We start from the raw sequence: 12,928 nt of genomic DNA on the forward strand, positions 1-12,928 counted from the left end.
CTTTTTTAGTGAAATTGATATTTGGATTCCTGAACCATTTCATGCAGAAGTTCCTATGGATTGGTGGGATAAAGAAGCAGATAAATCTCTTTTAATTGGAGTATTCAAACATGGTGAGTTATGTCATACTTTGAACAGAGCTTCTTGATAAAGCTTTCTGTTACACCAATATTCAGTCATAATATTAACAAGTATAGTTCCAAAGAACTGTTGGCTTCTGTTCCCTTTTTTCCTTCTGCATTAAAAAAAAATGTATTCGGGTTGTAAATATCAGATGCTGTTTTTAAATGTTTGCAGAATATTTCAGAAGAAAACATTACTTTCTTGGCTGTAAATAACACAAAACCATATTTGTTTAAATAATAGCCAAATAGTTTTACAGTTCTCCATAAACTCTGCTTCCAACATTGTTCACTTACTAATTCTGCCAGTTAGTGTCAAAGTGGATGGTGGGCTTAACCTCAGCTATTAATCTGTACAAGTGCCTCCTGGGCTTTGTTCCAAGCAATATTTCACAAATGTCAGTGCTGAAAACTATGGGCTCCCTTGAGTGGGATGCAGGCTTGTTAACTTTGAAAGACTGGGGAAGTAGAGTTGGCATGCTATATACAGTGGGCAAATTCTGATTATAATCCCAATTCTCTGGAGTTCATTGCAGCATTCTCAGTAGCCCAGATTGTCTAAAGGCGAGAATGAAGGCTTATAAAATCTTTCATGATTACAATTTGGCTTGACACTGTACAGCAGTTAAGGAGAGTGTATTGTGGAATAAATCCTAATTGAATTGTGCTGCTCTGCCTACATACAGGAGTTCTCTTGTGGGCTCAACTGAGACAACTCTAGCCTAAAAACCACACTGATGCCATACACTGTTGGGATCTGCCATTTTTCATCTGGTCGATGTGGTCAGTAAGAAAAAACTGCAATGTGAAAACTATGATGGGATCAGTATCATATTGCAGTCAGGCATCATCCTACATATTTCCCTATGTATGTATCTCCAGCAAAACGCCCTGGTTTCACTGTGACCAGAACAACCAAAAGAAGGTAGTTTGGTTGCATGTAGTGGAAGAAGGGCAGCTCATAAGCATTTTTCTCTAGGTGTTCAGTATAAATATTTATCATATTTCTCTTTCTCTTCTATCATTTATTCACACATTTTTTGGGATCTTCATTGGCATATCACTGTTTGAAGGGATTTTTAAAATAAGGTTTTCTTAGTTTATGATCAGTATAATCTATAAGGATTCTTGTTGATAGATATTGGTCTTCTTATGTTTATCTTATTGCAGGCTATGAGAAGTACAATTCTATGAGAGCAGATTCGACTCTATGTTTTTTGGAAAGGGTTGGCATGCCTGATGCCAAGGCCATTGCTGCTGAGCAGAGAGGGACAGATCTATTAACAGATGGTGGCGATGGGTAAGCAGGACATTATAAAAAAATTAATAAACTTGTACTGTAAAGTATGTGATGGCCTGACTTCACCTATTGCATCACATTTGTGGATTCTCATACATAGGAATGTTTCAAAATAATGTTTATAATGAGGACAATAAAAAATAATCATTTTTTAATTGTAACAATAGGAACTGCTGAGAAGGATTCCCTTTTGCTTCAATTTTTTTTTTAAACTGTCTATGATATGCTGCAGAGTAAACATTGGAAAATGATTTCAGATATTAGCTCTGATATTTTCTGGATTTTATTTCTTTTAGAGGTGATTTTGATAGGGAAGACGAAGACCCAGAATATAAACCAACCAGAATTCCATTCAAGGATGAAATTGATGTAAGATGTAATAATTTATAATATACATGCTTTACAACTAAGTTATTTTGAAATGGTATGATTTCCATGATTGTGTGTGTCGTGTATGTGTTGGAATCTAATTCTTATGCTTTCTTGAAATACTATTATTCATTACATTTTCTTTTTTGTCAAAGGAGTTTGCAAACTCACCTTCTGACAGGGAAGAAGCTCTAGAATTCCATGCAGGTAAGATTTTGGAAATTAATGGAAGAAAAAAGTGATTAGTGATTAATGGAAGAAAAAAGAGGATATTGATAAAAATGTGATCCAGTGCACAATGATCCAATGTAGTTGTGCTATAGAATATATAAATACAATATTTCCAAGTGATACACACAAAGTATATTGAGTATGAATATTACTCTTCGGGTTACAGTGATCCCTTGATTTTCACGGGGGTTGCGTTCCTAGACTGCCTGTGAAAGTCAAATTTCCGCGAAGTAGAGATGCGGAAGTAAAAACACTATTTTTGGCTATGAACAGCCAAAAACTACCCCCATGCACCCTTTTCCAAGGCCGCGCAAGGAGCCGGGCTTGAAGTTGGGGGCAGGGAGCGATGAAAGTGCGGAGGCCGGCAAAGATTGTTTTGAATGTCGGCTGCCCCCGCCCCCCAGCGCCTCCGGCCCCCTCACCACTACCCCCCGCCCACCCGATCCGCCCCTCTCACCGGCTTTCTTGGGACACGGGTCCTCCTGCAGCAGCGCTGGCGGCTACAGCTTCTCATCCTCCTCATTCGGCCGCTCTGAGCGCTTTGAGAATGCCCGCCCTGCCCCTCTCACAGTCCCTTAGCTGAGAGCGCTTTCATCCCAGCTATCAGCGAGGGGCCTGCAGGAGAGGCGGGGCAGGCGTTCTCACAGAGAGGGAGAGAGAGAGGGAGAAAGAGAGAGAGAGAGAGCAAGAGGGGGGAGAGTGGAAGGTAGAGAGAGAGAGAGAAATGATAGAAAAAGGGGAGAAAAAAAGAGAAATGAGAAAATGATTGAAGCAGAGAATGACAGGAAAGAACGAGAAAGAGAGAGAGAAGTGACTCTTGGTGATGACGTATGACGTCTTCGGGTGGGAAAAACCGTGGTATAGAAAAAAAAACCGTGGAGTATTTTTTAATTAATATTTTTTGAAAAACCGTGGTATAGCCGTTTCGCGAAGTTTGAACCCGCGAAAATTGAGGGATCACTGTATCTACCATTAGAATACAGTTAAGAAAATTCATGGTAGTAATTCGAAGGCCTTTTCATGAAGTTTCCTTTAACTCTCAGGGATTTATTATCAAAAGTGTTTTTGTTACCTATTTTTATAATGATATTTTGTGAGCTAGTATTTGTCTTTAACTATGAATACCTCTTATCTAACTTGATAATATGTCTCTAGGCAAGCACAGTGAAAATAGTGCTGATTTTGGTCAACTCTACTGGCCAAGCACTTCAACCCTGACTACTCGCTTGCGCCGTCTCATTACTGCCTATCAACGTAGTTATAAAAGGCAACAAATGAGGCAAGAAGCACTCATGAAGACTGACCGGCGTCGACGGCGACCTCGTGAAGAAGTCAGAGCACTGGAAGCAGAAAGAGAAGCTATAATAACAGAAAAACGTCAAAAGTAAGTTTCTTCAGGCTTCCTCATAGAAATGAGTATTGCCTTGCAACATAAATTACTGTCTTTAGAATGCAAGCGCTTATTCAGTTGGACTTTTGGAAATATCCTTATATACTAATCTCTTTGTTTTTAGATGGACAAGAAGAGAGGAAGCAGATTTTTATCGTGTTGTATCTACTTTTGGAGTTATTTTTGATCCTATAAAGCAACAGTTTGATTGGAACCAGTTCAGAGCTTTTGCCAGACTTGATAAGAAATCTGATGAAAGTTTGGAGAAGTACTTCAGTTGTTTTGTAGCTATGTGCAAGCGAGTGTGTCGAATGCCAGCCAAACCAGATGAAGGCAAGCCCATTGTTTTCCATAATACTAAAAGATACTTTAGATAGTTTAAGTTATTTAAGGATACATGTTATTTTCCATTTTACCCTTTCCTTTTTTCCCCAGTAGTTGTAATCACACATGCTATAAATTTGCAACTGTAGCATTCTAAATTAAATAAAATTAGAAAAAAAGGTCTCATATTAAAGATCTTTAATTTTTAAAAAATGTGAATAAAAACTGCCTTCAAGTTTCATGGATTGAAGGTTGAGCTTATTATAGGCAGCCTTGCTCCTACTAGACTTTTAATACTCAAAAGAGTGAATGCATTCCTCTGTAGAACAGTTGTGACTAATAATAGACTCTTTCGGCATGCTACCCTTCTCTGAACCATCACATTGATTTAGGGATTATCTGTTTATTTACTATTTTTGTTAGAGTTATATCCTGGCTTTCCTTTAGGAGCTTGATATCATTTCTCTTCCAGGTTTTCCCCACAATATTCCTTTGAGATAGTTTGAGCTGAAAGAATGTATCTGATACAAAGCCACCCTCTGCTTAGAATGGACTTGAACCTCTCCAGTGCTAGTCCAGTATTTTGATCACTATGCTACACTATATTTCAGTAAAGGATAAAAATGAAAATACAGTGGTCCCCCGATTATTGCGAGGGTTCCGTTCCAGGACCCCTCGCAATGATCGGTTTTTCGCGAAGTAGCGCTGCGGAAGTAAAAACACCATCTGCGCATGCGCAGATGGTGTTTTTACTTCCGCCGCAGCAGCGAGGAGCCGAAGATTGGGGTTTCCCCGCCGCCCACGCAAACTCCTCGCTGCTGCCGTGCCCGCCGCTTGTCTTGTCCGCCCGCCGCTTGTCCGCCGCCTGCCTGCCCGCGCGCCCGCCCTTCGCCCGCCCACGCCGTTCGCTCACGCCGCTTCCCAGCTGAGTCCTGAAGCCAGAAGGCAAAGGCGAACTTCCGCGTTTGGCTTCGGGACTCAGCTTGGAAGCGGCGCTGGGGTTTCCCCACTGCCCACGCAAACTCCTCGCTGCCGCTCGCCCGCCCTTCGCCCGCCCACGCCGTTCGCTCGCGCCGCTTCCCAGCTGAGTCCTGAAGCGAACTTCCGCGTTTGGCTTCAGGACTCAGCTGGGAAGCGGCGCTGGGGTTTCCCTGCCGCCCACGCAAACTCCTCGCTGATGCCCGCCGCTCGCCCTCCTGCCAGCAAGAGGGGGAAGACCCAGGGAAGCCGCCCAGCAGCTGATCTGCCCGGCGCCATCTACGCATGCGTGGCCATAGAAAAAAGGGTGCGCATGCGCAGATGGTGTTTTTACTTCCGGGTTGAAAAATTGCCATATAGCCGTTTCGCAATGATCGGGATCGCAATACCCGGGGGATCACTGTATACAGCAATTGATTCTAACACTTCAGCAACTGAGTTGGGGCCCTAAAGATCCCAAGCCTAGTTTGAAAGAATTAAGAGCAATTGAGATTCTGTCCATTTGCAGAGAATAGCTATAAGTACATTTGCTTTAGTTTGGGGGCAGGGTTGTTGATCAGAGTTATTTCAATTTGGGAATTAATTGAAATCCAGTGATGATAATATACAACTGTTTAAATAATAAATTTTATTAATTTTTGTAGTAACAAAAACATACACACAACATGTAACACAGTTCTCATTGAGCTGTGCACCAACCACCAGACAACATTCAAGCCCCACCACCAAAATATAAGCTTTTAAGCTAAGATCCATATATTTATTTACATATTATAAAGTAGTTCCAACTTATTCTTCATAGCTTGGTCTCAAATTCTACTAACTACATAACCTCTAACCCTACCCCATCGTTCCATCAGTTCTCGCAATTTATTTTCATTAACCATATTCATCTTTATATTCATAATTTCAAACTGAATGTGGTCCACCATGTACCGGTATCAATTTTGTATAATATACTACTTTTAAAAAAACCTCTCTTCTTAAAATCAAATAGCATAGAATATTGCTTGATATGTAATAATTTTAAAACTTTCCTAATTTCTATGTACTCTTTTTTTTCTCATAGAACCTCCTGATCTTTGTACTGTGATTGAGCCTATCACTGAAGAACGTGCTTCTAGAACTTTGTATCGTATAGAACTCTTGAGAAAAGTCCGAGAGCAGGTTCTCCATCACCCACTATTGGCAGAGAGGCTAAAATTGTGTCAACCAAGTTTGGATTTACCAGAATGGTGGGAATGTGGAAAACACGATAAAGATTTATTGATTGGAGCTGCTAAACATGGAGTCAGCAGGACAGATTATCACATTCTAAATGATCCTGAACTTTCTTTTCTTGATTCTCATAAAATTTTTGCTCAAAATAGAGGTGGTGGTAATCTAACTACCATACCTCTATTAAATCCACTGGGTGTTTGCTGTGGTCAGTCAATGTCTATTATCCCAACCTCACTAGCACAAGATGAAAAACCTACAGAAGAAGCTGAGGTTAAAGTGGAAGGAGCTGAAAAAGAAAAGTCTGACAGTAAGGAGGAGGAGGAGGAGGTGGAAGAGACAGCAGATGTTGCAGTAAAAAGTGATAAGGAGGAGGAGGAGGCTGAGGTTGAGGTTGCTCCTGTAAAATGTGAAATAAAAGATACAGAACTGAATACAGAAGTTGATCCTAAATCAATTTCTGAAAAAGGTTCAGAAGATGATGATGAAGAAAAACTTGATGATGATGACAAGTCAGAAGAATCTTCACAACCTGAAGGTAATTGTAGATGCAATCTGAATTAAGTATTTTTACTATACTTGGCAGACCAGATCTTAGCAGTTCTTTCAGTGGACTTAAGATTCTCAGCTCTGATCTCATTCAAACTTTTTAAAGTGCAGTACTAGGAATTCAAGACTTTAGTATTTTTCTTTTCAAATCAACCTTTCCATATTTATTTTTTCTACCAAGGAATTTCTTTTTCTGTCTACAAATCCTTATGTGTTACATAAGATTATGTATCATGTTCTTAAGGTACTTTCCAAGACTGTTTGACCTCATTATTGCTTTCTGAAAACTAAGCACAGGCTTAATCAACAACATTGCTGTGCTGTTGTAAAGAAAAATAAATAGGAATGGGCAAGAGTGGTTGATAATACAGTTTGATAGCTACTGTTTTATTTGATTCTAACAAATAAAGGGTACCATGTAAATGTTTTAGAAATAGCACTGTCATCTGTGTTATTTACTTGAACTGCAATAAAACAGAATATAAAATAACAAAATTATATAATCCAAGTAAGTCAGAAAGAATCCTAGAAAATTATTGTGATTTTACTAAATACCATAAATTTTACTAAAAAATTATAACTTTTCTAAGAGAATTTCTTGAAGATTTTTTCTTCTAACTTCACCTTAGAAATAAAACGCAGCCATTGTGATGTACAGAAATTTCCTAGTACTTAATTCAATCAAAGCTTCAATGATTATCTAAAATTTATAAATAATTGTCCTATTCAGGCAGCTAATTTTTGGTGATTGTTATTTCTCTACAGGAATGATTTCTCGGAGTAAGAATTTTGATGAAGAAAGCAATGCATCCCTGAGCACTGCAAGGGACGAAACGCGTGATGGATTTTATATGGAAGATGGAGACCCATCAGTAGCCCAGCTGCTTCATGAAAGAACATTTGCTTTTTCTTTTTGGCCTAAGGTTTGTTCAATATATAACATGATTCTTATCATTTGATTTCTGAAAAGTTATCACCTCTGAATTACATAATAGTGTACATCATAATTCAGTTCTGTAAAGCTATAGAGCAGATTCTCTTCAGGAGGGATGAGAGGCACTCAAGAAGCATATGAAGTATTTACAAGTTTGGCTCTCAGCAGCTAAACATATCTGATTTTACTCAACTGAAAAAGATTCAGTTAGAGATATTCTAGTTTTTCTGCATAATGATGGAACAGGAAAATAAAGTAACATTTCAAACTGAGACTTCCCTACCACCTAAGAGATATGTTCTAGGCCTCCTATTCAAAGACCAACAACTTAAACTAAATATTATGGTATTTCCTATATATTATAATATAAATGGATTATAGTTTTGGTTTTTTGTAATCTTAAAAAAGGATTAATAGAATATCACATAGCTTTTATTTTTTTGGAAAAATACCTGTAAAATTCAGCATAGATAAAGTCCTCATAGTGAAATTGTATTAGTTTCATATACATCTCAGTTTCTGATTTCACTCAGTGCTAGAGAAAAATAAAGTAGTAAAAGTCTTAAGCTTCCTAATCACCATAACGGGGCCATCTGGATTAGGGGAAATAACCTTGCCTATAATAGGCTTATTCCTGGGGAAAACAAGCAGCTGGCTACAGCTGCTGAAATCTGATGGCAGCTTTTATTCTATTTTGTAGTTTAGTGAAAATTAATCCTATCTAGTTATCAATCGATAATTTCCAAATATTGATAATTACATTGGACAAGTATTTGTGATTCAAAATATTGTTAACTGTATGTTTCCAGAGAGGGTGGTTTAAAATTAATGTATTGCTAGTTTACAATAAACTTCAAAAAATAATTTAAATCAAATTAATATAGTATAATACAAATGTACAAAGAACATCACTAGCCAAAAATATAATGCTCGTATCAATAACAGCACACAAAACATAATCTTTACAGCATTCAGATTTTTAAAGCAAATATTACTGGCCAAGTAATTTAATTTTCTTAACAAGAAAAATCAGAAGAGCGTTTTATGAAGCATAACCTTAAACGTTAAAAGTTTCAAAAATGTGCAATGAAGTTTCAAAGTATTTTCTATGCAGCAGCATATGTTTTGTATTTCCTTTTATTTTCAGCATACTGTAATTAATTGTTTCAATATACATGCTTGAGTGGAACTTGAAGTGATAATGGCTGTGGAATGAGAGCTGACATTTATGGGAGTTCCTAGATTGGCAACCTTTTCATAAAGTTGATCTTTATTAATAGTGACACTAATAAAGAACTACTTCCTAGGACAGAATTAGTAGTAGTTGCATTATTACTTATCAATTCGACTTGAGTTTTAAAATGTCTAAGTAATAGCACTCAGGAAAAAATACTGCACATATAACAGTTTGTTTATTTTGATTACCAACATCATGTTTGTTCTTCATTTATGTGCATACAATTTACTTTCAGGGTGATTTCGAATTCTTTTCAAATGCAAAATTTCAATTACTCTTGATCTAAAGTTAGTAAATCTGTTAAACCATACAGTAATGCAGATTTTGTATTTCCCTTTTGCAGGATCGAGTAATGATCAACCGATTAGACAGCATCTGTGAAGCAGTGCTGAAGGGAAAGTGGCCAGTAAATAGACGCCAGATGTTTGATTTCCAGGGGCTTATACCGGGGTATACGCCAGCAGCTGTGGACAGCCCTTTACAGAAAAGAAGCTTTGCTGAACTCTCCATGGTTGGCCAGGCCAGCATCAGTGGCAGTGAAGATGTCTCTGTATCGCCTCAGTTATCTAAGGCATGTTTTGTTTAACAAAAAGATAAGGGCCAAAATAGCAGCAAAAAACACATGTGGCAATAAATTCCACTTTTGCCAGAAAAAATAAATAAAAATAAATAACATTTAGATTGAAAGTAGTTTTTATGACAATTTTTCATTAGACAAAAACCATAATTAATTTACCTAATGTTGGTCAGGTCAAAAAATATTGATTGGGACAGTGCCATCATATTATGCTTTTTTCCATTTTTCAAAAATGCAGTAAAAATGGAACATTTTTTTTTTAAAGAAAGTCATTGCTCATAATGATATATGTTAATTTTTCATTAGGAAGATGTACTCAATTTATCAGTTCCACGTCAGCGGAGGAGGCGGAGGAGGAAGATTGAAATTGAGGCTGAAAGGGCAGCCAAGAGGAGAAATTTAATGGAAATGGTTGCCCAATTGCGAGAATCACAGATTGTTTCTGAAAATGGGCAAGAAAAAATTGTAGACTTATCAAAAGCCTCACGGGAGGCAACAAGTTCTACCTCAACTTTCTCAGCTGTTCCTTCAAAGTTTTTGTTATCTACTGTTTCAACACCAGTATCTGATGCCTTTAAAAGTCAGATGGAGCTGCTACAAGCAGGCCTTTCTCACACACCCACAAGACATCTGCTAAATGGTTCCTTAATTGATGTCGAGCCACCCATGAAAAGGAGAAGAGGAAGAAGGAAAAACGTAGAAGGTCTTGATCTTTTATTTATAAGTGGCAAGCAAGCATCTCTGACAGCAGTAAGAAGATATTTCCATTACGTTATTTTTTTTAAAAAAATGACATAATTATGATAAACATAGGATCCAATCTGTGGACCCTATGAAACTCTCTAGCTGTTCCCAGAATATTTCAGAATATATAGGATATGAAACCTACTCATGAAGCGTTTGAGAGCTGGTTTTTTTGTGTTTGGAGAAGTTTAAAGATACATGTCTCTTCTTAATTTCCTTCAAAATGTAAAAAAAAGGGGGAAATAATCTGACAGCAGCTATTCTAAAAATATCACCAGTCATTTTTCCTGAAGCCCTTGAAAACCCTTGGTTTTTTGGTTTTTTTATTGGCACCTACTAAGAAATTGCCCATTCCTAATATTGGGGGAGGGGATGTAATGAATGTAGGAAAAAAATCTGGAAAACTTTGTAGAAATTTTATATCTTAAATATTAATCTGTTGATTATAATAGGCTGTTATGGATCATAGTTTACTTCATCAGATAGGTCACAGAAGATTTACTTGCAAAAATCTAACATGGCTGCCCAGATGGAATATTTCACTTATTGATCACATAAGTCTTCTTAGAATTTAAATTGAAAGTTGTTTGCAGCCAGATGCCCATCTAATCATTTAAAATAGAAGCGCGTAAACTGTACAGAACATTTTGGTAACTTAGTGCTACAATACTAATTATACCCTTCATGATCTAAAAATTCCAGATAGGCCACGAGTCCAAATAAAAGGTGTCTATCCTTACTATAGCCATATGTGTCTACTTTAAACCACAAAGATACCAGAGTGACTGCCTTTATGTATTTCTTGCCATTCATGGCTTCATAACATGTTTTATACTTACTTTCCTCACCTTGTCCGTAGAATTGTACAGTATGTATAAGCAATGATGAGATAGCTGTGTACATCTATACATACAGTACTTACAAGAATTAATGCCTGTTATTTGTCATTATTATTTAAAAGGCTTACAGTGTTCCCCATTTAAATTAGGTGTTTCACTCTTGTTGAATTAGCATTATGTTGAATGTTAATAGAATTTTGAACTTTCTGCAGGAAGATGCAGAAGTGACCAAAGTGTTTGATGAAGAAATGGAACCTCCTCCAGCAAGAAACATTCCATCTCCTGGGCAACTGGATCCTGATACTCCTATTCCTGTCATTAACGTGGAAGATGGGACCAGACTAGTGGGAGAAGATGCACCTAAAAACAAGGATTTAGTTGAATGGTTTAAATTGCATCCCATGTATACTATTGATATGCCAAGTTATGTACCAGTAAGTGAATGTCCTCCTATTTTATTATTTTACCATTTTATTTATATGTGACAAAGTTCCTAGGATATTAACAAATGTTTTTTACAATAAGTAAAGTAAGCAAAGCAGTTGTAAACATTGCAAGTGTCAAATTATTTTTGTGGTCTCTGACCTATTTGAAAAGCTTAAGCTTGGATCCTTGTTTTGAAACACTAGTTATATTATGCATTTGTAAAGTCTTAGTTTTAAAATATTACTGTTAAACATGTAATAGTTTTGATGCTATTGTTAATGTTTATTAATGTGTATGTATATTTTTATAAATTAAGCATTCATGTCTAGGAAATAATTGCCCCTTTTCCTTTCTTTAGAAGAGTGCAGATGTGCTGTTTTCCCCATTTCAGAAACCGAAGCAAAAACGGCACAGATGTCGAAATCCTAACAAATTGGATATTAACACCTTAACTGGAGAAGAGAGGGTTCCTGTTGTAAATAAACGGAATGGAAAGAAGGTAATGCACTAACTAATTTCCTCTATGACTTACCTATTGTTTCATTTAATTTTCAGGTAAATGCTTTAATATTATTTTTCTATAAAACGGCATGACTGAGTCATCTCAAACATTCTGTATCATTTTGTTCAGAATATCAGTATTGAATCAAAGATCTCCTTCATTGAAGATTATCCTGGAGGAGGTCAAATAGTTTGTAGTTTGACTTCTTATTTCTCCTAGTTTTTCATATCATGGGCTAGGAGAAAACTTGATTCTATTAACAGTTTGGATTTTAAGTTGCAATATTCTTAAGCTATTTGACTATTTTTTGTATTTTATTTTAATGATGAATTAATTAATAATGATTAACAAGTCACTTGTCATATTCAGATTATCAGTGACAGTATTTATAAATAAATAATAGACTACTTTTGTTAAACTGCATACATTTTAAAATAGAGATCATTTCTTTAATTAAAATTTAATATATATTACTAGATGGGTGGTGCTATGGCCCCTCCAATGAAAGACTTGCCAAGATGGTTGGAAGAAAATCCAGAATTTGCTGTTGCTCCAGATTGGACTGACATTGTTAAGCAGTCTGTAAGTAATAGGGTCTTTTTTTAAAATTACACAGTCAGTCTTTCTTTCTTTCTTTCTTTCTTTCTTTCTTTCTTTCTTTCATTTATTTATTCATTCAATCAATCAATCAATCGATTGATCAATCAATCTAATTCAATTTTGGTGCTATCGATCTCCAGAATTACTTTAGGTCTCTCACAATATTACAAAGCTGTAGCACAGTTTAAATGAGGGAACCCAGACACCTTTTACCACCTGCAAAAATTTCAGGAGACAGCCAGTTCATCAAATAAGTGGGCTCCATGCCTTTTAAGTGAGAACCAGGACTTTGAAATGCACCCAGAAATTTATTGGGAAAACAGTACAGCTTGTTAAACAGGTCAGCATACTATTGCTCATATCACTGCACTGTGGACCAGGTGCAGCTAAGCACATTGGTGACAAAGACAGGTGAGACAGGAAAACTACACAATCAAGAAAGCATAAATATCTATGCTTCATGTAACTTTACCATCTCTTTTTCTTTCCTATGACTTATTCATTGGTAAGCCTATTCACAGGTGAAAAACAGAGCACCATATTTGGATCCCATATAGTTCCCCCAGTTACGCTGTTGATATTTAGAAA

The 12,928-nt window shown here is 36.8% G+C and overlaps 1 protein-coding gene across 1 annotated transcript in view; it reads left to right on the forward strand.

The window, feature by feature from the left end:
• The window catches only part of CHD7 (chromodomain helicase DNA binding protein 7), a 184,683-nt gene that overhangs the window by 169,116 nt on the left and 2,639 nt on the right, over positions 1 to 12,928 (forward strand). The window contains exons 27-39 of the mRNA XM_070747811.1: positions 10 to 113; positions 1,293 to 1,422; positions 1,719 to 1,791; positions 1,947 to 1,998; positions 3,178 to 3,406; positions 3,537 to 3,745; positions 5,784 to 6,470; positions 7,247 to 7,404; positions 8,996 to 9,223; positions 9,536 to 9,979; positions 11,025 to 11,246; positions 11,597 to 11,737; positions 12,218 to 12,322. Of these exons, the coding sequence (XP_070603912.1) occupies positions 10 to 113; positions 1,293 to 1,422; positions 1,719 to 1,791; positions 1,947 to 1,998; positions 3,178 to 3,406; positions 3,537 to 3,745; positions 5,784 to 6,470; positions 7,247 to 7,404; positions 8,996 to 9,223; positions 9,536 to 9,979; positions 11,025 to 11,246; positions 11,597 to 11,737; positions 12,218 to 12,322 (2,782 nt within the window). The remainder of the gene's footprint in view (positions 1 to 9; positions 114 to 1,292; positions 1,423 to 1,718; positions 1,792 to 1,946; positions 1,999 to 3,177; positions 3,407 to 3,536; positions 3,746 to 5,783; positions 6,471 to 7,246; positions 7,405 to 8,995; positions 9,224 to 9,535; positions 9,980 to 11,024; positions 11,247 to 11,596; positions 11,738 to 12,217; positions 12,323 to 12,928) is intronic.

Source organism: Erythrolamprus reginae, chromosome 3, assembly GCF_031021105.1.
Source record: "Erythrolamprus reginae isolate rEryReg1 chromosome 3, rEryReg1.hap1, whole genome shotgun sequence".
Lineage (NCBI taxonomy): Eukaryota > Metazoa > Chordata > Lepidosauria > Squamata > Dipsadidae > Erythrolamprus > Erythrolamprus reginae.